The 26984-nt window shown below is 43.5% G+C and overlaps 2 protein-coding genes across 15 annotated transcripts in view; one reads left to right on the top strand and one right to left on the bottom strand.

Moving 5' to 3' along the window:
* Positions 1–26984, bottom strand: part of NSUN2 (NOP2/Sun RNA methyltransferase 2) — a 76169-nt gene that overhangs the window by 30717 nt on the left and 18468 nt on the right. For 8 of the 14 annotated variants that reach the window (XR_009818590.1, XR_009818591.1, XM_061994621.1 and 5 more), the window contains 3 exons: positions 21233–21381; positions 19235–19364; positions 70–2207 (listed from right to left, as the gene is read on the bottom strand). Coding sequence is in view for 12 of the 14 variants with exons in the window: in XM_061994621.1 (XP_061850605.1) it covers positions 70–309 (240 nt within the window). In the remaining 2 variants the exon portion in view is untranslated. Of the gene's footprint in view, positions 1–69; positions 2208–5653; positions 5889–19234; positions 19365–21232; positions 21382–23561; positions 23743–26984 lie in introns of those variants that run through there. The other 6 variants (XM_061994630.1, XM_061994626.1, XM_061994623.1 and 3 more) reach the window with 6 other exon arrangements.
* Positions 406–26897, top strand: SRD5A1 (steroid 5 alpha-reductase 1). Its single transcript, XM_061994641.1, has 5 exons — positions 406–822; positions 8088–8254; positions 13686–13787; positions 22507–22657; positions 26094–26897. Exons 1-5 carry the CDS (start codon positions 458–460, stop codon positions 26158–26160), a joined length of 852 nt encoding a protein of 283 aa, XP_061850625.1. The 5' UTR covers positions 406–457; the 3' UTR covers positions 26161–26897.

Below are 26984 nucleotides of genomic sequence, written 5' to 3'. Positions count from 1 at the left end.
ACACGCCGCCGCCATCAGCGACCCTGTCGCCCACCGCCCCGCCCCACAGCGCCGCGGCCCGGTTCTCACCGCTTGATCCCCGCCGCCTTGTTCCTGCCGCTCCTGTTGCTGCTGCTGCCGCCTGCGGTCGCGCGCCCGGCGGCCCATGGCGATCAGGCGCCGGCCGAGCCCCGCCGTGAGGACGGCCGCTCCCACCCCTCCCCGCCGGAGGCACAACAGGATCACACTTCTACGGCACCGCGTGCTCGCGGCGCTAAGCACATGCGCGAACCCTCTCCCAGCACTCCTTCCGGATTGGCGCGGCGTCATACCGTCGCCCCGGTGGAACTTCCGCTCACAAAGCACCTCTCCTGCCCGCAGTGGCGCTGCTCCATCGGCGGACTCAGGGGGCGGTGCCAAGAAACGCCCCCGACGCCGATTGGTTATCGGCGCCTGTGGGCGCGGCGCCGGGCGGCCGATGAATGGAGGCGCCGGAGGTGGTGGGAGCTGTTTGTGGAGTAGGATGGAAGGAAGCGGTAGCGTGTGCGAGTTCTGGCGGCGGGCGGCGGGCCCGGAAGAGCGGCGGCTGCTAGAGCTGCTCTCCTACGCGTTGGTGGTGCTGGGCGCTGCCTCTGCGCTGCTGCTCCGCTTTATCCCCATGCCCTACGGCCGGTACTACTCGCGGCGCTTCGGCTGGCTGCTGCCCGCCCGCCTTGCCTGGGCGCTGCAGGAGCTGCCCTCCCTCCTCGTCCCGCTCGGGCTCGCAGCTTGCGGCGGGGCAGTAGCTGCCTCCTGGCCCAACCGCCTGCTGCTGGGCTGCTTCGTCCTGCACTACGCGCACAGGTACGGGCTGGGGCACTGGGTGGTGGCGGTGGTGGGGGTCACTGGCGCTCAGAGAGGGCTATCGCGCGGCGGTTGCTGTCACTCAGGTGTGCTGCGAGGACGGGGGTGGCAGATGGCAGGAGAAGTGCGCTTCTGTGGCAATTTAGGGTCAGTCTTGATAGTTACGTCTTTACTACAGTTTTCCAACTGTGGGGATTGATATTCCGTTGTTAGTTAACGTTTATCATTTAGTATGATAATCGCTAAAGTTGCTTCTACCTCTTAACGCTACGATGCTCTGAGTTTTAAATACGCTCAGCAAGTCTTTGCGACAGTGCGATGCTTGCTGCTTTGTTTTGCTGTTTCGTGGGTCACAGTAGAGCGCTGCAGTGCCTTTCGGAAACGGCAGAAAAGTGGGAGCTTTTGGCGCACTCTCGTTGTGCCGTATCATCCATCCCAAGAGCTGTACCTCTTGGGATGACCGCCGTTTATGCAAGAACTTCACCAGGTGCTTAAGGACAGTGTTCCAACAAGGCAAGTTCAGCTCTATAGGCTTATATAATTTTAATATCGTGAAACAGTGCCTATTTTCTAATTATGGGCATTTCTAATATTTTATAGGCATTTCATATTTTCTAATTATTTCAGCATTTGGACTCGGTGATCTTTCTGGGTCTTTTCTAGTGATTCCTTAAAACAGCAGAAAAGCTGAGGCTGAGTGCCTCATCTTGCCATGCAGTCCATGATATTTGGGTACTTTGTAAAACTACTCAGGAGAAGGCAGCTTAGCAGCCACTCCAATAGGATTTTGTTTTTCACTTCAAGTCCTTGATAATAGTTACTGGTAATACTCCACCACCAATTTTGCCACCATAGTAACACAGTGCAGATAGGGTTTTGTTTTTTTTTTTTTTTCCAGGCTAAGTTTAAGCAGAGCATGGCTGTTATGCAGGTTTTTTTCTACTGCTTGTTGTGAGACACTGTTGCTTTTGACTTAAATGTCAAGAGGGATACGGTATAAGGTTGGCCTGGTGTATTTTGCAAACCCAGGAGTGTGTCTTTACTCCCTTTTTTTTTCTGTTCTTGCGATGAAAGAGATTAGCTTTGGCATGGGATCTTAACTCATCCTTGGTGTCTGGGAAAAGCTAAAAAAACAAGGCAAAGATTTGTTCCCAAATTTGAGCTGTACTGCGATTTCTTCATTTCAGTTGATTATTGCTGTTGCTGGACTGAGGGACTTATATAGGTGAATGTAGACTAGAAGAGTCTTCTTTTACCCCATTCTGTGTGTTGAAATGTAGTGCATTTTAAATAATCACATTAATGAATTTATTATGAGTTCTGAAAAGCCGCTACTGTTTCACTTCCTCTGGAAGAGCTCCTTTGAAGCAGTAGTCCTTGGGTAGCTGGAAGACATGTAAAGGATGCCCAGGCTTCAATAATCCTGCTCTATATCATTATAGGTTGTAATTAAATTGATAGGCAACTGGGAGTTGTCTAGCTAATGAGACACAGCACAAAAATGTTCACCTACTTTACTTGTTGAGAGCTGTCCTGGGTTTGATTTGGGTTGGGTTAATTTTCACAAGGAGCTGGGAGGGGGCACAGCGAGATAGCTGATGCAAACTAGCCAAGGGGATATTCTGTTAATAGCTTGGGAACGGGCTGGGTACCTGGTTCTAGGTGGTGTGAAAAAAATTATGCCAGTGCAAAAATCTAATGGAGACTGTTGACCAACAGTAGACTGTCATATCCGGAATGAAGTAATGTTTATACTGAGTGCAGCTGTACTGGATATTCTAGAACTACAATACCAACTAAGAGTCAAAGGCAGCCAGGTGATACACCACAACTGATATCTCTAATGTGTTTTCCTCAATCTCTTTGACAGCGGAGTACAGGCCTCCATTTGTTTTCACTTGGAGAGGGGATAAGTACACCTGAAGTAAGGTCAAGGGACTCACAGGAGATCCATTTTTAGTAATACAATGGCAAGATGGGTGTTGTCAGATCCCAATGAATGTGATCAACAAAGTCTCAGCCATATCTCTGCTGACTAGCAAAAATGAAACATAAGCTTTCTTAAGCATTGTGGGTTTATGAAGGATGCATCTTCCAAATGATGGTCTGATTATAAGCCTTCTTTATCAAGTGCTCCAGAAGAAAAATTATTTCAAATGGGGCCTTGATGAGTTGTTCCATCACCTTTACAGGATGGAGGTGAGGCTGAGCAATGGCAAGCCTTTGAACAAATTCACAGAATGGTAGGAGTTGGAAGGGACATTTAGAGATAATCTAGTCCAAACACCTGCTAAAGCAGATCCATCTAGATCAGATCATACAGGAACATGTCCAGGAAGATATTGAAGGCCTCCAGAGGAGACTCCACAACCTCCCTGGGCAGCCTGTACCAGGGCTCCCTCACAGTAAAGAAGTTTTTCCTTAAGTGGAAATTTTGTGTTCCAGCTTTTGTCCATTACCTCTAGTCCTATCACTGAACACTACAGGAAAAAGTTTTGCCCCATCCACCTGATATACACCTTTTAAATACTTGTATTAATGAGGTCCTCTCTTAGTCTCCTCTTCTCCAGGCTAAACAGCTCCAGGTCCTGCAGCCTTTCCTCATAAGAAAGATGCTCCAGTCCCCTGATCATCTTGGTGGCCCTGTGCTGGACTGTCTCCAGAAGTTCCCTGTCCCTCTTGAGCTGAGGAGCCCAAAACTGTGCACAGGACTCCAGATGAGGCCTCACCAGGGCAGAGTAGAGGGGGAGCAGAGCCTCCTTCAACCTGCTTCAACCTCTTGATGTACCACTGAATGCCATTGGCCTTCTTGGCCACGAGAGCACATTGCTGGCTCATGGTTGGTTTATTGTCAACCAGGACTCCCAGGTCTCTCTCTGCACAGCTACTCTTCAGCAGGTCACCCCCAGCCTATACTGGTGCATGAGGTTGTTCCTCCCCAGGTGCAGGACTCTGCACTTGTCCTTGTTGAACCTTATGAGGTTCCTCTCCGCCCAACTCTCAAGCTGGTTGAGATACCACTGAATGGCAGAACAGCCTTTTGGTGAATCAGCCAGTTTGGTGTCATCAGCAAACTTTTTCCAAGCAGGTCTTTGAAGAGGCCAAAGCTAGCTGTCTTTAAGTCCAGGGTCATAACCCAGCTTGGTGTCCTGCTTCTTCCACACAGGATGTTGAACTCCACCATCTCATGGTCACTGCAGCCAAGGTTGTCTCCAACTTTCATATCCCCAAAACTGGACCCTCTTTATTTGTTAGCACAAGGTCCAGCAGCACACCTTTCCTTGTTGGTGACTCAGTCACCAACAGGAAGTTTTAATCAACAATCTGTAGGAACCTCCTGGACTGAGTGTGCTTGGCTGAGCAGCTTTGCCTGCAAGTATCAGGGTATTTGAAGTCCCCCATGAGGACTGGGAATTGTGACTGTGAGGCAGCTCTCAGCTGTTTGTAGAAGGCCTCATTCACTTCCTCCTCCTGATCGTGTTGCCTGTAATTAACTCCCACCAATAGTATAACCCACACTAGCCTTCCCCTTAATTCTCACCCATAAGCACCAACCCAATGCTCATCCCCACCCAGGCAAATCTCAATGCACTCTAATTGCTCTCACACATAGAGAGCAACTCCAACTCCTCAGCTCGTTGGCCTGTCTTTCCTAAATAATACATAGCCTTTCATGACTGTTCTCCCACTCATGAGAAGCTGTCCCACGGTGTCTCTGTAACTGCAGTGAGGTCAGAGCCCTGCATTCACACCCATATCTCCAGTCCTTCCTGCTTATACCAGGCTGTGTGCAATTCGTTTACAGCTAATGCAGGGGCTTACTTGAGCAGACCTGGATGGGTGCAAGAGGATCCTCCCTCATTTGACACTCCCTCAGGGTGGTCAGCCTTCTGCTTCTCATCTTGGTACAGGACTGAGGGACACTCATCATTGCACTTCTAGCTCTGACCTGTTTCCATATTAAATGGGATGCCACATATTTTCCCATTTCAAACCCCACCTCCAAGTCTTTCAGTTTGAAGCCCTCTTAACCAAGCTGGCCAGCCTATTCCCAAAGATTCCAGTGCCATTGTGAGAGAAGTGTATTCTATTGTGCATTATCAAACTGTAGTCATCAAAAAAGATCCCATTGTTATAAAAAAACAAAACCTTCTCGATACCAGCCTCTAAGCTGGGAGTTAACTTCTATGATTTTTGTATTATTGACTGCACCCTTTCTTCTGGTAGGCAGGGTGGATGAAAAGATAATTCACTTGCTTCCCCAAGATTTTATAGTTTTCCTTCATTCTGATAATGTCATGTCTCATTACATTGTTCATACCCACATGGATGAGGATTAGGGGATAGTAGCCTATGTCCCTGATGAGACATGGCACTCTCAGCCACGTCTCAGATCTTGGCTCCTGACAGGCAGCACCTCTCCTTATCCAATTGTCCAGATGGGTCTCTCGGTGCCTTTTAGCAGGGAGTGACCCTCAACGATCACCCATTGCTTCTTTTTACGGTGCCCACTGCCTGTTGCCAGTGGAGCTGTTGGTGTTAGATTGGTTGTTGAGGTTTCCCCACCTGGACCTTGCTCATCCATGTCCTCCATTGTTAATTCTTCAAAGCTGTTTTTTATTGGAACACTGGAGGGAGGACTGCAAAGCTTTTTTGTCACCAGTGTCCAAAGCATTTAATTTTCAGTGGAGGCTGGTGCCTGGCTTTGGAACCATCTGTCAATCTCTAGCTCTGTTCCTCTAATACTTCAGAGTCTACTAATAGTTTCCTGCAGCTCTTTAACTCGATGTTGCAGCTCTTGGACTTGATGGTACCCATCACACATACTTACCTTAGCAGGAAGTGTACTTAAACACCCCCTCCAGTCTGCCTGCACTGAAGCATCCTTGGTACCCATCTCCATATGGGTGGATGCATTGATCTTCTACAGGGCATTCTCTTTCTGAGCCCTGGTTTTAGCTTGCAGGGAAACGCTCACAATCTTGTCAGCTTGAGACTAGAGCACTCCCCTGAGTTCTGGCTCTCTGTTGCACAAACTGTTGCACCATGCCCTGTTTTCCATGCTCCTGATTAACAAGAAGAAGTTAATGCATTAGCTGTTGAGCCAATCTGAGTAGAATAAGAAGTTAAAAATGTGCTCTACACTGCAACCAGGGTCTTACCTGTAGTCTCTGGCAGAAAGTACCTGGGGAAACCTGAGGCCAACACTTCGGCTTTTGGATTTGGGGATGCAGATGATCTGAGATCTGCTGTACCCCAACTGAAGATGAGATACTGGCAACATATGAAGGAGTTTGAGCTGCCTCAGAAGTGGTTAGTACTGAAACACAGCTCCTCTTGGCACCTTCAGTGGTGATGCTGGGCTGGAGGGTCTTCTCCACACATCATGTGACTGATGCCATGAGGAGTAAGTGCGTGACACTGTTGTGGATCCTGATCATGCAACTGGCTCAAGTAGGAAACCCCAGTCACCTAGGAATTCTGGAACTGATCACAGACTGGCCAGAAAGCAAAGATTTCAGAGTATGGCATGTCACATGCTGAAGAGATTTCACTGTAAAATGAACTCTGAGAAAATGAGAAGCAATGTGCCCTGTTCACTGATGAGTTCTGTTACATTGTGGGAAAGTATCAGATGCAGAAGATAGCTGTATGGAGCTCTATATGACAAGTTGCAGAAACTACGGAAGAAGGTGAATCGAGATAGTTTGTGGAAGTGAAAGCCATCCAGCCAGATTTAGACTTGATAAAGGAGAAAAGTGAACACTGCTCTATCTCTATACTGACTAGTGGTGGCAAAAACTCTGTGGGAGTGGCTGCAGCAATGTAAGCAGATGAACTGGTAGTGCTAAGGCAAACACATCTCAGCTGTGAGAAAATGCTGCTGTCCAGTTGGAGAAGCCAGTTGTGGAAGTGTCATGTAGATGCCCACATATTGTAAGAGTTGGGCCACTGAAGTGCTTCAACACAACCAGCTAGTGGATCAAGCTGCTAAGGTTGAAGTGGCTCAAGTGGATCTGAATTGGTAACATAAGGGTAAATTATTTATAGGTCAGTGGGCCCATGATGCCTCAGGCCATCAAGGAGATACCACCTATAGGTGGGCTTGTGATTGAGGAGTGGACTTGACCATGGATACTGTTGCACAAGTTATCCATGAATGTGAGATGTGTGCTGCAATCAAACAGGCCAAGCAATTTAAGCTTCTGTGGTATGAAGGATGATGGCTGAAATATAAATAGAGGGAGGCCTGACAGATGAACTATGTCACACTCTTACAAACTCAGGCAAATGCCTGGTGCTTACAGTGGTGGAAGCAACCAGTGGATGGTTGGAAACATATCCTGTGCCTCATCCCACTGCCTGGAACACTATCCTGGGCCTTGAAAGGCAAGTCTGATGGCGACATGGCACCCCAGAAAGGGTTGCGTCAGACAATGAGACACATTTCTGAAACAACCTAACAGACAACTGAGCCAAAGAGCACGGCATCAAGTGAGTCTATCACATCCCCTATCATGCACCAGCCTCTGGCAAAATTGAACACTGCAATGGACTGCTGAAAACTGTGCTGAGAGGAATGGGGTGGTGGAACCTTCAAACATTTAATAAAAGCCACTTCGTTAGTAGGAATGGGGTGGTGGAACCTTCAAACATTTAATAAAAGCCACTTCGTTAGTATAACACCAGAGGATCTACCCATCAAGCTGACCCTGCCTTGTCAACATATGGTAGAAGGGAATAATGTTCCCATATTGCACATGATGAATATAGAATCATTTCAACTAGAAGACACATCTAAGGTCATTGAGTCCAGCCTTTGTCCCAGCCCTATCAACCACTAGAACTTTTCCCTAAGTATGAAATCCAACTGTCTCTTAAACACCTCCAGGGATAGTATCTCCATCATCTTCCTGGGCAGCTGTTCCAATGCCTGACAACTCTTTCAGTAAAGAAATTCCTCCTAATATCCAGCCTGAACCTCCCTTGGTCAAAGGAGGACAAAATTATTGCCATGGCCAAAGTAATTGCCTTGGATACAAAGTTCAAAATTTCTGTTACTAGAGAGAACACTGATGTAATTCCAATTAGGCAACAAAAATAACATTTGGTGTTAAAGCAAGCCTAGTTATCCTTCTGAACTGGGATCAAAGTTTCCATTGAGAATTTGTAAAGCAGGGTAATGCAGACTATGAATTAGAGTTTTAGACATTAAATATATATTTTGTGTTCATTAATGAAACAATTTTTCTTGTTCACTGTAGGGCACTCATATTTCCTTTTCTCATCCGGGAAGGAAAACCAACACCATTTTTCACTTTTGTGCTAGCACTTCTGTTCTGTAGTTGCAATGGATACATGCAAGGCCGAAGCTTAAGCAACTATGCAAAATACCCTCCCTGCTGGTTAAAAGATCCCTGTTTCATTACAGGTGAGTTAACAGATGTTATGAGAACATTAGATGTAGTTTTCCTTTGTCTTCATGGGGTTTTATTGTAATTTTATAGTATCTTCAATCCCTTTTTATTACTTTTCTCATAGTTTATTCTCTTGCTTACTGTAGCTTGAAGGCTTTTAATCTTTTTTGTATTTTAGAATTGAACTGATAAATCTTCCCACAATGTCAGTGCTAGGTGAGCTGACTGTCATCTTTATTCTTTAACACCAAAGTAAATGAGAGTCATGTGGGTTTTTTTCAATATGGGAAATTGAGACATTAAATGGAACCAGCAGCATACAAGTTTAGGATAAACAAAGCAGATTTTCCAAATAGCACGTAGACTAAACTGAAATCCATTTTGATGTTATGGGTGCTAAAGCTTTGTATGCAGTTAAACAAAAGTGAAGAAATTAATGAAGTAAAAATCCAGTAAGGATAGCTGCTGTATACCAAGATGGTACACTATGCTTCTAATGCCAAAAGTCTTTTGTGTTAGAACACATGCATGCTTGCACATGTACCAACACCACCCACACTCTGATAGAGAGTAGGCTTTGGCAAAGACTGAAACTGTCCCATCAGGAAGGGCATGCATAGAGGGATTGATTACTCACTCTTATCAGGAAGCGAGGTTACATTTATACTTGAAGGCATGTATGTGATTAAAAGGTTAGAATGTTTAGTGACAAAATATTGTCTTTGCCCTATTTTTTTGTTTCCTAGGCATCTACTTTTGCCTACTGTTAAAAACTTAGTGTCATTTTCAAAAGAACTGTTTACAGAAAGATCTTTGTGATCTGAAGGTAAACCAGGTTATTTTGCTTTGTCAGACAAAGTGAGAATACTGGGCTATCTGACCTGCTAATGTTCTTGTTATTCTGGAGCCAGATTTCTTAAGCTTTTTGCAGCAAGAATAAGAAGTTTTTATCTTTATTACAGAGTTGTTGTGGATGATAGTAAAGGACCACTGTGCTAAATGCTGTCATGACTATAAAATGGAAGAAGTTTAAAATAAATTCCTTTTTTGGCAAAATTAGGAGAGAGTAGTGCCTGTGCTCTAAAAATGGACAAATTGAGGTACAAGGGTAAGACTTCAGTGGGCACTAGGCACGTGGATATATCTTAAATCCTTTTTGTACTTCTGAAATTACAGTCTCCTTAAACTTAGGTCCAACAAAAAATTGGAAATACATACTGAAAAATCTTAAAATAAGGCAGTAAGACTGTTGCTCAGGCTTACTTGACGGCTTTCTTTGACTTTCAAAGGTTTCTAAAAGAAGAACGTGTGTAAATAGTAGTTAGGTTAACTGCCTTGATTAAAAGATCCATTAATCAAAACTGTTGAAGAATCTGATGCAATGCAGACTGTTTCTGGAGTCCTAGTTGAGAACCTTAATCAAAAGATATTGCAATACAGTGCTGTAAACAAGTCGAGCCATAAATCAATTTCTCCATATTGAAAAAAATCTTAAAATACGGCAGTAAGACTGTTGCTCAGTTCACTTGAAGGTTTCTGAAAGATGAATATGTGTAAATAGTAGTTAGGTTAATCTGTGTTGAGTTATGAGTACTTCTATGTATTAATTATTTCAGTTTGGGTTTAGTTTTTATTTGGGGATTTGTTTGTTTTTGTTTTCAAATAATAGCAGTTTGGAATATATGCTTTTATATGTATTAAATTATGTTAAATATATGTGTTTATTTCTAGTACTGTTATTCATAAGCAAAATACTGCTTTCCAGACTGTTATAAGTCAAAATATTGCTTTAAAAGTTATCATGGAAGTTAAAGAAGGTACATAGCAACCATTTTGATAGTGTCACTCTGGCTTTTTTGAGATGGTTATTACAATAAATTTTTCAATAAAGTTTAGCATGGCTGTGAAACAGCTAAACCTAAGACTTCTTGTTCCTTTTAGTCCTGTAATTAGGATACCTTTTAGGCTTTTTTTTATGTTGTGTTGTAGTGCAAATGTAATTGGAACATAGAGGATATTTCTAATTACTACTATTTGGTATTTATCACAGCTAAATACCTCCAAGTATATGCAGTTCATCCTTGTAGCTTTTATCAACTCAAGTTGGACTCCTATGTTCCAGTTCTTAAAAAACATCTGGCAGTGACCTTAAGTGTCTTTAAAATGACTAAATAGAAGATTAGAAAATAACAATAGCAAGAAAGCATATTTTCTGAGGGCTAAGATATTTCTCCAGTCTGTGTGAGGTTACATGTAAAACAGAAATAGGAGAGTGTCTACAAATAGCAGCCAAACAAGGTTCAGCAGTTGGAAGTTCAAATGAGGTAAATTTGCTGTGAAGACAAATTTGGAAAAGTGAGGATGACTAATCATCATGATGAGAGGCTTCAAACAACTGATGTGTTCTCTGTGGAGCCTTAGTATACAGATTGACTGACTGTTTCCAAATGTTTAGGAGTTAATTCTGGGAAAGCGGTAGCCTATATCTACTGCAATTGAGTTAGAGCAGTAATACAGTTTTGATGTGGTTCCCTTCTGGTTTCTCTGGGCTGGTTTAGTTCAGAGCAGTGAACTCATTTGTTTTCAGAGGAAATGGAAATGTTCTGCTTCAAAATGCAACACAATGCTTGATAAAACCATGAGCTTGCAAACCAATGTGGGAACAACTTCATATATGGTCTTTTGTTGTGTACCTTACACATGTGTCAGTTCAGGAAACGGTTGTGCAATACTTCAGGGAAAAGTGGATCCTCAAATGGAAGAGGGGTCCTGTGACAATTGCCTACATTTATTGTCTCATTGTCCATGAAGAGAGATTAGATTGTTTGCTTCTGTCATGTGGTAGTTTTCAAATAAGGGTAAGAATGTGCAGAATCTAACTAATCTTCTATAGTAATTGAACACTCTTAAGCAAGCTCAAGATTTTTTGCATTATCTGAAAATTTCTTAATAGTTCACATACTAATTTCCAACCAGATACCAAAATAGAATACACAGGTAACATTACAGAATCACATAATCTTAAGGGTTGGAAGGCACCTTGAAAGATCATCTAGTCCAATTCCTCTGCTAGAGCAGTACCACCTACAGTAGGTCACAAAGGAATTCGTCCAGATGGGTTTTTAATGTCTCCAGGGAAAGAGACTCCACAACCCATCTGGGCAGCCAACAAAATTATGGTGACATTTCAGAAAAATTGAAGGGTCTCTTATTTCCCCTTTCCTGAGAAAGAAAATTGGTTTTCTTTCCTGAACTGATACCAACTTTCGTAAGAAAAGCAAGCTATTTTTGTTGATGGATGCAGTGGGGATGGAACATTGTCTTTTTAGATAAAGGTTTCTTTTGAAGAGAAAAAGTTCAAATAATTTGTTTTCCTAAAACTAAAATTCAACAGTATTTCAGTCATCCCATGGTTTTGAATGTTGTCATTTTACCATTTAGTTTGTAAATTCCTCATTATGTTGATCTAATGTATCTCATGATAATGTACTTACATTGAATATATAGTTGAAAGGATGATGGTAACATCTTACCACAGAAGACATATGGCATCTGGCATCTACATATGGCATCTACCCACCTTGGTTGCTAATGGAAAGTTACTGCTCTGTGCTATATGAAAAAAAGGTTAAATAACATGCTTGTTCACAGATTGTGACAAGCTAATCTAATGTGGTTTTATTTATTTAGTTAAATATGGAGAGAGCTTTCATGCAGAAACATCAATTTCTCCACAAATAGATCATTTTAGATGCTAGAAGAGGGCAGAACAGTGAATGTCATCTACCTTGTCATCAGCAAGGCTTTTGACACTGTCTCCTTTTACATCCTCATAGGACAACATGGATGAGTGGATGGTGAGGTAGACTGAGAACTAATTGAACAACAGATCCCAGAGGGTGGTGATCAACAGAGCCAAGTCGAGTGGGAAGCTTGTGGCCGGTGGAAGTCCACAGAAATTGGTTCTGGGGCCAGTCTTATTCAGCATCAACAACCTGGATAAGGGGACGGTGTTCACTCAGCAAGTTCACTGATAACACCAAACTGGGAGAACTGGTGGATTCACCAGAAGGCTGTGCTGCCATTCAGCCAGACCTTCACCAGCTTGAGAGTTGGGCAGGAAGGAATGTCATGAGGTTCAACAAGGACAAGTGCAGAGTCCTGCATCTGGGAATGAACAACCCCATGCACCAGTATAGGCTGGGGGTTGACCTGCTGGAGGGCAGCTTTGCAGAGAGAGACTTGGCAGTCGTGGTTCTTAATAAACTAAACATGAGCCACTGATGTGCCCTTGTGGCCAAGAAGGCCAATGGCATCAAGAAGAGTGTGGCCAGCTGGTTGAGGGAGATTCCCCTTCCCCTCTGTCCTGGTGAAGCCTCATGTGGAGTCCTGTGTCTAGTTTTGGGCTCCCCAGCTCAAGAGGAACAGGGAACTTCTGGAGAGTCCAGTGGAGTACCATTAAGATGATCAGGGGACTGGAGCGTCTTTCTTTTGAGGAAAGGCTGTGGGAACTGGGGCTGTTTAGCTTAGAGGAGACTAAAGGGGGAATCTCATCAACAGTTACAAATATCTAAAGGGTATATGTCAGGAGGACAGGACAACACTTTTTTTTCTGTTGTGCCCAGTGATAGGTAAAGGTGTAGTGGACAAAACCTGGAACACAAAAAGTTCAACTTAAACACAAGGGAAAACTTTGCTGTGAGGGAGCACTGGCACAGGCTGCCCAGCAAGGTTATGGAGTCTCCTTTTCTGGAGTCTCCCTCCCTTGATATGTTTCTGTTGTGTAACCTGATTGAGGTGAACATGCTTTAGCAGGAGGGTTGAACTGGATGATCTCTAGAGATCCCTTCCAACCCCTACCATTCTATGATTTCCTCCTAATCTGAGAGGAAACAGACAGATAGGTCCTTTAGGTAAATGCAGCTCACAAGAGGTTGAGAGAAGAAAGCTGCCTATCTAACAACTTGTCCACTTACAAGGCAAGGTCCACTTATATGGGAAAGTGAAAATGAGCAGAAGTGAAGTCTGCTTTGGAAACTCTGGTATATTGTCTTAAAAAAAAAAAGAGTGGGACTAACATGTCTCTTCTGACAAGAATCAGAATGCCTGTTTCAGTGTTTAAGATTTTGCTGTATTTGTTTTTTATATGTGAAAGGGAAATATACACATGTATATGTACACATGTATACATTTATATAAGTTTAGCAACATAAGAATAAAGTTTGTACATACAGTACTATTCCTGTCTAGAGCCTGTTGGTTACTGTGAGGTTTGCTGAATGAAGAGCTGAGTTTAGGACTGGGACTGTGCAGGATGTCATCAGAATTTCTTGTATTACTTATGCTTTGAGATAATATGCCTCATATATGTGACTGTATTTTGTTTTCTGAACAAGCACATTGACTCGGTATATTAAAGAAAATATTCTTAATTTTTCTCTTCAGGTTTTATAGGGTGGTTGATTGGCATGGCAATCAATATTCATTCAGATCATATTCTCAGAAATCTGAGAAAACCAGGGGAAACTGGTTACAAGATACCAAGAGGTAAGTAAAAATGTTACAGAAATCTCTATAGCAAAAGAATCATCTCTCACATGAGGGGATGTAGACAGAGCTGAGATGGTTCAGCCTGGAGAAGAGAAGACTCAGGGGGATCTTATTAATGTGTATAAATATATGGTGGGAAGGAATGAAGATGAGAGCGCTAAATTCTTCTCAGGTGATGCCCAGTACCAGATCAGAGGCACTGGGCACTAAATTCAAACACAAGAAATTATATCTGAACATTTTTTTTTGCTGTGACGCTGGTCAAATACTAGAACAGGTTGCTCAAGTTGTGGAGTCTTCATCTGTAGAGGTACTCAAAAGTGCACAGGACACGTTTCTGGGCAACCAGGTTTAGCTGACCTGCGTGAGCTAGAGAGATGGGACTAGATGATCTCAAGAGGTCCCTTCCAACTGAAAATGATTCTACAGAACAATGACCTTCTAAAGCTCGGTGTATTTTAGGTAAGACAGTAATTTATGATATAAGAGGAAACTGGAAATAACAGTTTATCTACCTTGGGAAGTGATTTCATAGTGTTGGAAACTTGTTATTATTAAGCCAAGTATTCTAAAGGATCTGTTTCCTGCTATCACAGGGCTGTGTGAGTCTCTTAATTTCTTGACGAACTTTGTGTTTTTAAAAAGGGGTAAAAATGTAACATAGCAATGCACAACTTTTAGGAGAATCAGCAAGTGGGTGGAGAAGGAACACCTAAATTATCATGCCAGTGTGGGGGCAGTAGGGGACACAGCAATTGTGTCTGGCTGGCCCATCTTGCATTGTTCCATGTATGAAGAGAGGGAGGGAGCACAGCTAATCGAAGAGCAACAATTGCTGCAGTAAGAGAGATATGGAGAAAAGAAGACAAAGCCAAAGGAAGCATGCATTTGTCATGGTTTAGGCCGAGCTGGGCACAAGGACCACACAGCTGCTTGCTCACTCCCCACTTCTCGTCAGAATGGGGAGGAGAAGAGTAAGCCAGGACTTCATAGAAATCTCCAAGGAGAGGAAGGGCTCACTTACCACTTTTAGTCCCAGGCAAAAGAGACAAGCCTACTCAACTTAGGGTAGAAAACAAAAACTAATTTAAACCACCACTGACCAAAAACAACAACACAGAGTGGGACTATGATGAAGAGCACAACCCGCCTTTTAAGACCACCATCCTCTGCACACTTCTTCCCTCTTCCCAGGCTCAGAACCGTGATCCTGATGTCAAACAGTACAGGCAGACAGAGAATGGGGGTTTCAGTCCTTTCCTGATGGCTCCTGCTGCTTGTCTTTCCTCAAGGCAGATGGGTTCCCCCTGCTCCAGCACCCAGTCCCTCACAGCCTGGGCAGCCCTCTATGGGCTGCTTGGCCGTGCATTTATCCTGAGGGCTGCAGCTCCTTTCCACCTCCTGTGTGGGTCTCTGGAGCCCTTGGCCCAGCCCATTCTACAGGCTATGGCTGCCTCCCCACATGGTCTCTGGCCTCTCCAAGTGTGGTCACCTCCTCCCCTGTGAGGTCCTCCTGGAGCTGCTGGTGGGTTTCAGTCCCACCATTACCTCTGTGGACTGCAGGGGGATAGCTGTCTTCTTGCTGTGGGCTGCAGGGGGGTCTGCAGTCAAGCATGCCTCTTCTCCTCCTTACTCCCTGACTGCAGGGTCTGTGTGGGTGCCTCCATTTTGTCCCACTCTTTCCATCTCCTCCACCCTCTACAGATTTCCCTTCTTAAATAGTTATTGCAGAGGTGCCAGACTGGCCTGTTCAGGCTGGAGGAGAGTCTGACTCGGAACTGGCAGAAGTCTCAAGAACTCCTTAGAGGGGTCACCACTGCAGTAACTCCTGCTGTGCTCCACACAAACCCAATACAGCATTATAAATTCTGGCCTTCATGAGAAAAAGGAGAATATGGCAGGACTTCTTAGGGAACCTATTGAAGTGTTAAGGTTTATTGTCACTTTTGGAGACATTCTAAGTTGTTGGGGTTTTAAGCCCAGCCAGCAAGTAAGCACCACAGGGCTGCTCTCTCTTTCCCCCTTGTCCGTTCCCATCTCATCCTTGCTGTCCCCACTGCCTCCCACCATGGGATGGGGAGGAGGGGGCATTAGTGTAAAATGTGCACCCAGTGTCCACTAGAACCTTCTGTTCTTATGGGTCTGATATGCCAGGCCATTGAATCCACACAGCCCAACAAAACTAGTTGTCCCTTTCCTCCCCCAGGATGGAGACAGTGCCTTCCTAATCTTGATTATATTATTTGTTACTCACTTTTTTGTAAACATGAATCAAGAAGTCCCTTCAAGAACATCACAAGTGGGAACAGCCCTTTTACTCTGCCCGGGGAACTGCCCACTGGAAACTGGAGGAGCATTCTTCCAGGAATAATCCCTTTTGTGACTCTTTTTTTCTTGCAACTCACATACCTGTGCTTCTAGCGTTGAGGTAGATTTTCCATCCCATCCTGTTCTCATGTCCTCTCCATGGTCACGTGGGGTACCCAGTGTGTGTGCCTTCTATATCCTCTCTCTTGAGGACCTGCTTCTAGTAGCTGAGACATGGGCCCATAGAAGTAGGGAGTAGAATATAACCTCTTTAAATTGCTGGAACTCTCAGAATGGTTTCTTTATAGCTGAGACCCAGGCCCATAGGGATGAAGAGAGACTTCACATTGTCAGTGTTGAGCAGCCCCTTCATCCACTATGTGTCCCTTGCTTTCTTTCCAGGACATGACTGCCAATCAGTTGACATAAGATGGTGGTGCACTTTGCAGAAACTTTTGCCACATAGGGAGTGTGCAGTGGACTTCATTGGGATCTGTGGGTAACTGCTCATTATCCAGGTCATTAGAAATCACCTCCGTGTGGCTAGTTCCCTCGGGTACTGGATACCTCACTCTGTTGTGGTCTGCTTGCCTGGATGACATACAACATCTCCCTGAGAGAGGTACCTTTCTCTCACACTCAACAGAAGTCACCTCCAGAAGCTGAGAGTTCATAACTTTTTCTAATTGCTTTGTCAATGTCCTCTTCCCTACACAGAGAGCCCAGCTACTTAGTTTCCCTTCCCACTGATTCCAAGATGCTGACTCCATTATCCTAGCTTCAGAGAAGCCAAGAGACAATGTGGTCCCTTGGATATCTGAAGTCCTTTTGCATATATTGCAGCTCACCTTCAGATAGGGATTGGGTGATTGCTAGTTGGAGGCCATCTTGGGCATAATGATCATGAAATGATTGAGTTCCTGATCCTCACAGAAGCAAAAATGGGAGTCAGCAGAGCTACTACCTTAGATTTCCAGAGGGCAAACTTTGACATGTTGAGCAAGTTGGTTGCCAGAGTCCTGGTGGGCAAGGGAGTCCAGGAAGACTGGATATTCTTCAAGACGGAAATTTTAAATGTGCAGGATCAGGCTGTGCCCACATGCAAGATGAGCTGGTGGGGCAGAAGATAATTCTGGCTGAACAGGGAGCTTCTGCTGGAGCTCAGGAGGATAAACAGAATTTATGACCTTCAGAAGAAAGGTCAGGCAGCTCAGGAGGACTACAAGGAGGTTTTGATGCAGGAGGAAAATTAGAAGGGCCAAGACACAATTAAAACTTAAGCTGGCCACAGCTGTAAAAGACAATAGGAAAAGTTTCTATATCAGCAACAAAGGAGGCTTAAAGGGAATCTTCATCCTTTAATGGGTGCAGGGGAAAGCTCAGTGACTAAGGATGAGGAAAAGGCTGAGGTACTTAATGCCTTGTTCACCTTGGTCTTCAAAGGTAAAACCTGATTCTTGGGGTATCTGGCCCCCTGAGCTGGAAGACAGGGGCAGGGGACAGAATGAAACCTCTTTAGTCCATGGAGAAATGATGTGTGAGGCAGCTAGCAGAAGTGCTTGCCAAACCATTCTCCATTATCTACCAGCAGTCCTGGCTCACCAGAGAGGTCCTAATGCACTGGAGGCTGGCAATTGTGACACCCATCTACAAGAAGGGCTGGAAGGAGGATTCTGGGAGCTACAGGCCTCTCTGCCTGACCTCAGTGCCAGGTAAAGTTATGGAATAGATCATCCTGAGTGCTATCTTGAGGCATATACAGGACAACCCAGGGTTCAGGGCCAGTCAGCACGGCTTTATGGCTTTTATCCGGCTCGACCAACCTGATCTCCTTCTATGACAAGGTGACCTGCTCAGTGTATAAGGGAAAGGCTGTGGATGTGGCATTCCTGGAATTTAGTAAAGCCACACAGTCTCCTACAGCATCCTCCTGGAGAAACTGGCTTCCCATGGCTTGAATGGACCTACTCTGAGATGGGTGCAAAACTGTACAGCTAGGCCTGGAAAGTAGTGGGGAGTGGAGTTAAATCAGGTTACCAGTGGTGTTCCCCAGGGCTCAGTGCTGGGGCCTGTTCTGTTTAACATCTTTATTCATGATCTGGATGAGGGGATTGAGCACCCTCAGTAAATTTGCTGATGACACAAAGCTGAGCAGGTGTGTAGATCTGCTTGAGGGCAGGAAGGTTCTTCAGAGGGACTTGAACAGGCTGGATCAATGGGCTGAGGCCAATTGTATGAGAGTTAACAAGGCCAAGTGCCAGGTCCTGCACTTTGGCCACATCAACTCCATGCAATACTACAGGCTTGGGGCAGAATGGCTGGAAAGCTGCCCAGAGGGAAAGGACCTGGGGAAGATTGGTCAACAGCTGCAGAACATAACCCAGCAGTGTGCCCAAGTGGCCAAGAAGGCCATTGGCATCCTGGCTTGTATCAGAAATAGCATGGTGTTGTGGTTTAGGCCTATCAGGGAACAAAAGACCACGATTAGCCTCAAGTACCAAAGACTTGAGGATCGCCAAAGGGCAGGGAGAGCTTAATTGCTATTTAAGGTTCAGGACAAAACAGACCAGGCTACTCGGCTTGGGAAGAAAACAGAAATTAATTTAGTGCAATACCAACTAAAGCATAACCATAAAACCCCAAAACATAACCAAAATAAAACAACACAGAGTGGTACAATGATGAAGAATCTGACCAGCCCTTTAAGACCACCTTCTCCTTACTCCTCTCCTCTTCCCAGGCTCAGAGTCCCGATCCCAGTGTCTTTTTCCTCCTCCCCACCTTGAACAGAGCAGGGGGCAGGGAGTGGGAGTTTCAGTCACTCTATTCCTGATAGCTTCTGCCATTTGTCCCTCCTCAGGGCAGGTGGGCTCCACACCAGTACTCCCTGCAAGTCCGTGGGGTACCTCACACACATGGCAGCCCAGCATGGGCTCCTCTGACGTGCATTTATCCCAAAAACTACAGCTCCTTTCTGCCTCTCGCGTAGGTCTGCTCTGTGGTGTGCAGGCTCTCCAGCACGGCCTGCACCATGGCCACCTCCCTACACAGTCTGGGTGCACTCACATGGAGCTGCTGGTGGTTCTCAGTCCTACTATAGCCCTGCATGGTTTGCAGGGGTACAGCTGCATTCTCACCATGGCTTGCAGAGGGGTCTCTGGTCTGATGGTCCTCTTTTCTTCCTCCTTCTCTGACTGTAGGGTCTGCTTGGTCACCTCCATCTTGTATCACTTATACACCTCCTGCCAGCACTTCAAATTCCCATTCCTAAATAGTGATCACAGAGTCACCAGATTGGCCCAGCCGGGCCGGAGGTGGGTGTGAACCCAGGAGCCGGGGGAGAGTCCAAAAACTCTTTACTGGGTCTTCACTGCAACCTGCTCCCCCTCTTACCAAGCAAAAGCTGCTCCTTGCTAAACCATGACATGTGGCCAGCAGGGAGGTGATTGTCCCTCTATATTCTGTGCTGATGAGGCTGCACCTTGAATATTGTGTCCAGTTTTGGGCCCCTCACTATAAGAAGAGCATTGAGGTGCTGGAGCATGTCCAGAGACAGGCAATGATATGCTGGTCTGGAGAACAAATCTTATGAGGAGTGGCTGAGGGAACTGGGAGTGTTTAGCCTAGAGAAGAGGAGGCTGAGGGGAGACTGTTATCACTTTACAACTACCTGGAAGGTCAGTCTCTTCTCCCTAGTAACAAATGATAGAACAAGAGGAAATGGTCTCAAGTTGTATGAGGGGAGGTTTAGATTGGAGATTAGGAAGAAGTTTTTCACTAAGAGGGTTGCTAACACTGGAATGGGCTGCCTGAGTCACCATCCCTGGAGGTATTATAAAGCTGTGTAAAGGAAGTGCTGAGAGATATGGTTTAGTGGTGAATTTGGCAGTGTTAAGTTAGTGGTTGGACTTGATCTTAAAGTTCTTTTCCTAATAGAATGATTCTATGATTATCTCTGATTCTGCCTTTACTCATGATAGCCCTAGTTCACTTTCATCTTTCACTAAGTGAACTGATTTTTTTGGTGTATTCTGTATAGGGGGACTGATAAAGGCATAGGATGGTTCTCTTGTTCAGCAATAGTGGCAGTCATCAGGGTTTGAGTAGCCACAGTGCCCATCTCTAGTGCTTCTCACAAGAGTTGGAATAGCCAAGTGCTTATCAGTCTGGTTTTGCTCCCTTCTCTGTGAAGGTACAACATAATATTGAGCAGTGTTTGGGAAATACTGGCCAGGGCACAGCACAGTGTAGTAAGTTGTGCCTCTTTGGAATAGCCACAGCATTTTCCTTTCAAATATTCTATCAGTTTATCAGGGTGATGCAGTTGTTCAGGAGGGAATTTACAAACCTTTGGTGGTGAGAAGTTCTCTAGATACCTGCCCCTATTTTTGCACATGCCATGTCACCCATAACTGTCCAGCCTTGGAGCAGATCTTTGAGTGGGATTCTGAAAACTTTTTCTTATAACTCTAAATATGATTTAAAACACATTCAGGAGACATAGCAAGATGAACATGCTGGCTCAAGCATTCCAAGAATATTAACAATTCTCAAAAGTTGTAATTAGCCTGAAGGAGAAAGGGGAAGTGAAAGAGTGGGTGAAATTATCCCCCTGCCCCATCTTCCCCATAGATTGGTGTCATTACTAATACATTCTGCAAGGAGTCCAAGGTGAATACAAATGGCCAGTAATGTACTTGTATCACTAGTCAATATTTACCAAGTACAGCAAAATGGCAGTCCCGATCCCTCTCAGAGGTGATAAACATCACAATTGGGATTATAAGGATTTACACCATTGTGTGAACAAATAAGCCAGTACTGTGACCAGTGAGTATTTAATTAATAGAAGAAATGTGTATAACAAGTTTGTTTCAACATATGCTGGTCACATCTGTTGTAAACTCGACCCTTTGGCCCCCACGTTGGGCACAGAAAAGGACTGTGGTGCCACTAAGCGCCACACAGCCACTCACAGCCAGCAGTGGAATGAGAAGGAGAATTGGAAAAAAAAAGGTAAAAACTCATGTGTTGAGGTAAGGACAGTTTAATAGGACAGCACAAAGAGAGGAGAAACAATAATACCACCAAAGAAAGAATATCTGAAGCAAGTAATGCACAATGCAATTGCTCACCAGTCCAAGATTCTGGCAGTTCCTCCAGTTATATTCTGAGCATGATGTCATATGATCTGGGTCAGCTGTCTCAGCTGTGCCCCCTTCCAGCTTCTTGTGAAAATGAACCCACTCCAGCTGAAACCCAGGACACTGGTATGTGTTTCACACTGTAAGAGCAGAATAGTAAGTTACTTCTGAATTCTGCTGGTTCTCTTAAATTGTTACTTTAGTTGTTGTTCTCCGGTTTTTGGGGAGATTTTTTAAATGAAGCTATAAGAAATAGATATATAAGACAGTAGGCTATTATTTTTCACCAAGAAGACAACTTCATAATTTTAATAGAGTAAATCCAACTGCCCATGTGTAAAATTGATATGAACATGCTGTACCATATCGAGTAATTATACAAAAAAGTTCTGAAGGAAATGAGATGTTATTTGCTGCACAGTCAGGAGGAATTGGTCTTTTTGATATTGCTTATCCAGTTTAAGTGCTAGAATTCTGCATCTCCTTTGTAACAAAAGCAAAGCAACTAAAGCAAGGTTAAAATATAGCCTTTATTACACTTGGCAAATACTTGTTTGTGTAGACCTACTGGTAAAGCACATAGAGAGATGTTATCAGTTTGTACACTGACTTTGGAATTAGAGTGTGAAAGTTCTTACTTTATAAAATTCCTAGCAGGTGAGTACTGATTGTTTATGCATGGTTATCTGTAAAATACATGTAACACAAACTGACAATTACTTCTTTCGGTGAGTGTCAGGACTGAAGCTGTAGGCCTGATGGGAAATGGAAACAAAAGGGCAACACATCTGAAGTTCTAAATTTATTTTCTAATTTAAATTAATAATAATAATATTTTTCATAATAAATTTTATTTCTAAAAGTAGTTAAAGAAGTTAAACGTTGTGTGCTAACACTATATGTATTTTATGTGACTCTAAGAGCATACTTTCTATTTCAAGGTATTTTTTAAAAGTTTATTTTATGATCAAAATGCTAGTTTGATGCCATTGTTAAGTATTTATTTACAGGCCATGAACTCACTTGTGATATTGGTAAATCTGCTTTTCCTTCATGATTTATGGAGGAAAAATGGAGTTGGGGAAAGTCTGTCTCAGAATGAGGTTGGAAGTGAGCTTCTATAGTACACTGGACACTGCCTCCCTTGCCTTTAAAAAATGTATAGAGATATTGGTGATATAGCTGTTATTTGACTTAGAGTAAAAGATAGTCTTGGAGATCTCTGTGATTAAAGTGCTTTAAAAGTAACTCTGTCCTGCTTTCAGGAGGAATGTTTGAGTATGTCAGCGGAGCCAACTTTTTTGGAGAGATCCTGGAATGGTTTGGGTTTGCCCTTGCATGCTGCACCATTGAAAGCCTTGCATTTGCGTTGTGTACGCTTTTCATCTTGGGGTCAAGGGCAAAGCAACACCATCAGTAAGTGTTTGTGTCTTACAGTTTCTGTTGTCTCTATGCCACACTTTATTTCCATTTCACCAATTATGTCTCATCCCATAGGGATGTTGCAGAGCAGGTCTTGCGAAAGACTCGGCTACTGCAGTGAAGAATATGTTAGAGAATACTCTGAGTAGTATTAACCACTGCAGAATTTCAACAGGATAATACTGAGCATAAACACACGCAATGTACAATGAGGTGGTCAAAATAATGTTTAAATGAGTTTAATTCATTCTCAGTCTTTAAAGATTATAGACAAATTTAATCTTTAAAGATTATAGATAAATTCTAGAAAAATGGCTTAATTGATCATGTAATAGTTCTTGAAGCTTAACCTTGTTTCTGTAATAATAAAATTTTGGAAATCACTCTTAAGTCTTCTGTAGGAGGCACACTTTATAGCCAAGTCTATATCATATTGTCTATAATCAAGTGTATAGGAAATATGAAAACAGTTCTGGTAACTGATATTTAATCAGCTCTGTAACTAAACAATCTGACTGCTAATATACTGTATTCATAGTGTGGCTTTCCTGCTAACAGAAGAATCCCAGTTTTGAGAACATTTGTTTCTGAAAAGGATTCCCTTAAAGGAATAACAAATTTAAAATAATTTTAACACCTTAATCTTATTGTGGTTATTTTCAGCTTCCTGCTTTGTTTCTCATGCTGAAACTTAGTGGCATAAGAGGAAATGAACATGAATTTATGGAGGAAATAGGCTGAATAAAATGCCTTTGCTAACAGTCTATCAGGGCAGCCATGGCTATGAGCAGTGGAGACATAAAAACCTTCAGAAACAGAGGTTTTCCTGTACTTTGTTTATATAGGGTGTTCCAGGTCTATATTACTATGCCAGTGAAAAATTTTTTCACTGTCCAACCTGAACTTTCCAAGCCTGTAGCGTATGACCATCTCTTCTTCTTTTACTTCCTGCTGAGCAGAATTGCAGAATATCCTAGGTTGGGAGGACCATTAGAAGGTTGTCCAGTCTAGTTGCCTGGTGTGAGTTGCTCAGCACAAGGCTATACCCAGTTGTCCAGGGCCTTATCCAGTTGAGTTCTGAGTGTCTCCAAGGGTGGAGGTTTCAGCATATCTCTGGCAAAGCACTGAAACAATATTTTTCTCATTGTCACGGGAAAGAGGGTTTTTTCCTTACATCCAGTTGAATTTTCCATGCCACTTTTTGCCACTGCCACTTTTCTGCTTGTTGTGCACCTCAGGAAGGTATAGCTCTGCCTTCTCTCTAATATCACTATAGGCAGCAGAATACTGCAATTAGATAGATGTCCTGGTTTAGGCCCATCAAGGGACAAAAGACCACGACTAGCCTTAAGTACCAAAGACCTGAGAATTGCCAAAGGGCAGGGAGGGCTTAATTGCTGCTTATGGTCCCTGACAAAACAAACCAGGCTACTCGGCTTGGGGAAGAAAAGAGAAAATAATTTAATCCAACACCAACTAAAACATAACCATAAAACCCCAAAACACAACCAACACAAAACAACACAGAGTGGTACAATGATGAACAGCACAACCAGCCCTCTAAGACCACATTCTGCCAACCCCTCCCCTCTTCCCGGTCTCAGAGCCCTGATCCCTGTGTCTTTTTCTCCTTCCCTGCTGAACGGCTCAGGGGGGCAGGGAATGGGGGTTTCGGTCAGTCTATTTCTGATGGTTTCTGCCATTTGTCTCTTCTCAGGGCGAGTAGGCTCTGCGCTGGTCCTCCCTGCTCCTCTGTGGGGTCCCTCACACACCCAGCAGCCCTGCATGGGCTGCTCTGGCTTGTGTTCATCCCAAAGGCTGCAGCTCCTCTCTGCCTCTTGTGTGGGTCTGCTCTGTGGCCCACAGGCTCTCCAGCACAGACTGCGCCATGGCTACCTCCTCTTACAGTCTCTTGCCTGTCCAGGTGCACTCACCCAGTGAGTGCTGGTGGCTCTTAGTCCTGCCATTGCCTTCCATGGGTTGCAGGGGCACAATCTGTGTTCTCGCCATGGGTTGCAGACAGATTTTCAGTCTGTTGCTCCTCCTTCCTTCTTCCTTCTCTGACTGTGGGGTCCACATGGTCACCTCCATCTTGCACCACTCTTACACCTCCTACTAGCACTTCAAATTCCTGTTCCTAAATAGTGATTGCAGAAGTGCAATAAATAAGCACTTCCCTTGACTCGGTGGCACTATACTGTTAAAGTGTGCCAGTGTGCAGTTAGCCTTTGTCATTGCAGGGATCTGTCACTGACACATGTTCAATTTGTTCACCATTGCATTCCAGCTGCAGGAGTTCCATTGTCTCAGATAACTCCACTCCCCTTACTTGTAGGCAGTGATAACAGGGCCCCTTAGTCTCCCGTTAGACTAAGCAATACCAGGTTCCTGGTATACTATGTTCTTCAGGCTCATATTCCATGGCCGGTTTATATCTATCTTAAGCTTTGACAGCACTCTTCAAAGCTCATGACTTACAGAGCATTATGAAAAGCTAAACATTGTTAAAGGAAGTGATTTTCACTAAAGGAAAATTGCATAAAAATATAAAAGAGGTACAGAAAAAAAAACCCTAAAAAGCAAATCCATGTAAGTGAATACATATTTTGGTGTTTTCTGTTTAGTTTGAAAAAAGACTTGGAATGACTGAAAAGGATAAAATGGTGTAATGCTGGTATTCCACAGCTGCAGGTTACCATATAGTGCATGTTTTGTTCTCTGCTTATTCTGGCTTTCATCTTGCAGTTAGCTATTGATAATATGAATACCTGCACCTTTGAGGAGCTCAGATGAAGTTAGTTCTTTTTAAATTATTTTAGAGAAGCAGAAGAATAAATAATTGAAAAAATGTGTTTATTATATAAGGTTGCCAAACAAATAATAATATTTGGTAGCATTGTCTGGGTTTGAAAATAGTCATGGTCTTTGCAGGGGATTAGCAGTAAGGCTAGTATGTTTTCCACATTCATTTTCAGTATCCAGATCCTGACTGGAACTGAAGATGTTTCTATCCAGAACAGGACTGTCATTCCAGTATGTGAAGTATCTATTGCTTCAATGCGAAGCCATTATACAATGTAATGTGTTAACTCCTTTAATGTCTTTTGATTTTTTGTCCCCCCTCTACTTCTAAAATGGGATGCATAACAACTCAAGATTGCAACAACAGGTTGCTCTCTTCACATCTATTGGTTTGATTCCCCTTTCTGGCAGCAGTAACTTTGTTTCATTGTAGCTGGTCATTACAGGTCATTAGGGCAAATGTGTTAAATGGCAGCTTTCTATCCAGAGTAGGTTCAAAGGTTTTTGTTATGATTTTTAGCCAGACAGTTTGTGGATTAAAAGAATGAAGACATTGTACAATTACTTAATTTCCTTGACAGCATTTTGAAGACTCAATACTCATCAGATTTCTGCCTTTGTTTTTCAGATGGTACCATGAGAAATTTGAAGACTACCCAAAGGACAGAAAAATTGTGATTCCATTTGTGTACTGAGCTGTGCTTTCAACATGTGTTTTTGAAAGGGATGCTTTTTATAACCACTAACACTTCACAGGTGTTGGCAGGTTAACAACATACTCTAATGATCACTGTGACTAAGCCTTTGCATCAGCACTTCTGTGAGTTACTGTTTTTCCCCTTAATGAGAACCCAGAATCTGATGGACACAATGAATAGGAGGAGACATGCTTTTCCAACAGTGGAGTACCATCATAAATACATTAGGCAATGCATCTGAATTCACAAAATGGAAAGTACTCTACAGGACTTCTGCTGCTTTCTTTTCTGCCTATCTAGGCTTCTGCTGTTGCCACTTCATCTAGCTACACTGTCCTGAGGACTGTGCTGTAAACCCAGTCAATCTCACTGCAATCTAGATGGTGTGTCCTGATTGTTACTGGTCTGCATTCACAAATGGGGTTGACTTTTTTCCGTGCCTTCCTAATCCTTTCTTCCTCACACCTGTGTTTCCAAAACTGATGACAGACCAAGGATATTAGATGAATGTAGTTGCTGTGAGGTGAGAGACAGTGTTCTTCCTCCCTTTTGCGTTCTTACACAGATCTGGATGCTGTATGGGTAATACTAATGCCATTTACATAAACAGCTGTTGTGCTGCCTTTCTCAAATAATAAATTTAAGATTTTTGTCTACCTCTCAAATTTGATAACTATCTCAATATTCAATATGTGTTTTCTCACTCAAGACTACTTTTGGAAGGCATTCTTTATTTGGCATACTTAGGCCTGTCTAGCGCTGTTAACAATGTATAATGTTTTCTAACTATAAAATAGCCTTAAGATTTTTAGAAATTTGAC

Source organism: Colius striatus, chromosome 4 (assembly GCF_028858725.1).
Source record: "Colius striatus isolate bColStr4 chromosome 4, bColStr4.1.hap1, whole genome shotgun sequence".
Classification (NCBI taxonomy): domain Eukaryota; kingdom Metazoa; phylum Chordata; class Aves; order Coliiformes; family Coliidae; genus Colius; species Colius striatus.
Note: the sequence above shows the minus strand (reverse complement) of the source record. Positions and strands in the feature narration are given on the sequence as shown.

Excerpts from the sequence above, each read along its gene's own strand:
- SRD5A1 (XM_061994641.1), top strand. The coding sequence starts at position 458 with ATGAATGGAGGCGCCGGAGGTGGTGGGAGCTGTTTGTGGAGTAGGATG. Across the intron at positions 8,255-13,685 it reads AGATCCCTGTTTCATTACAG|GTTTTATAGGGTGGTTGATT; the intron begins GTGAGTTAACAG and ends TTTTCTCTTCAG. Across the intron at positions 22,658-26,093 it reads AGGGCAAAGCAACACCATCA|ATGGTACCATGAGAAATTTG; the intron begins GTAAGTGTTTGT and ends TTTGTTTTTCAG.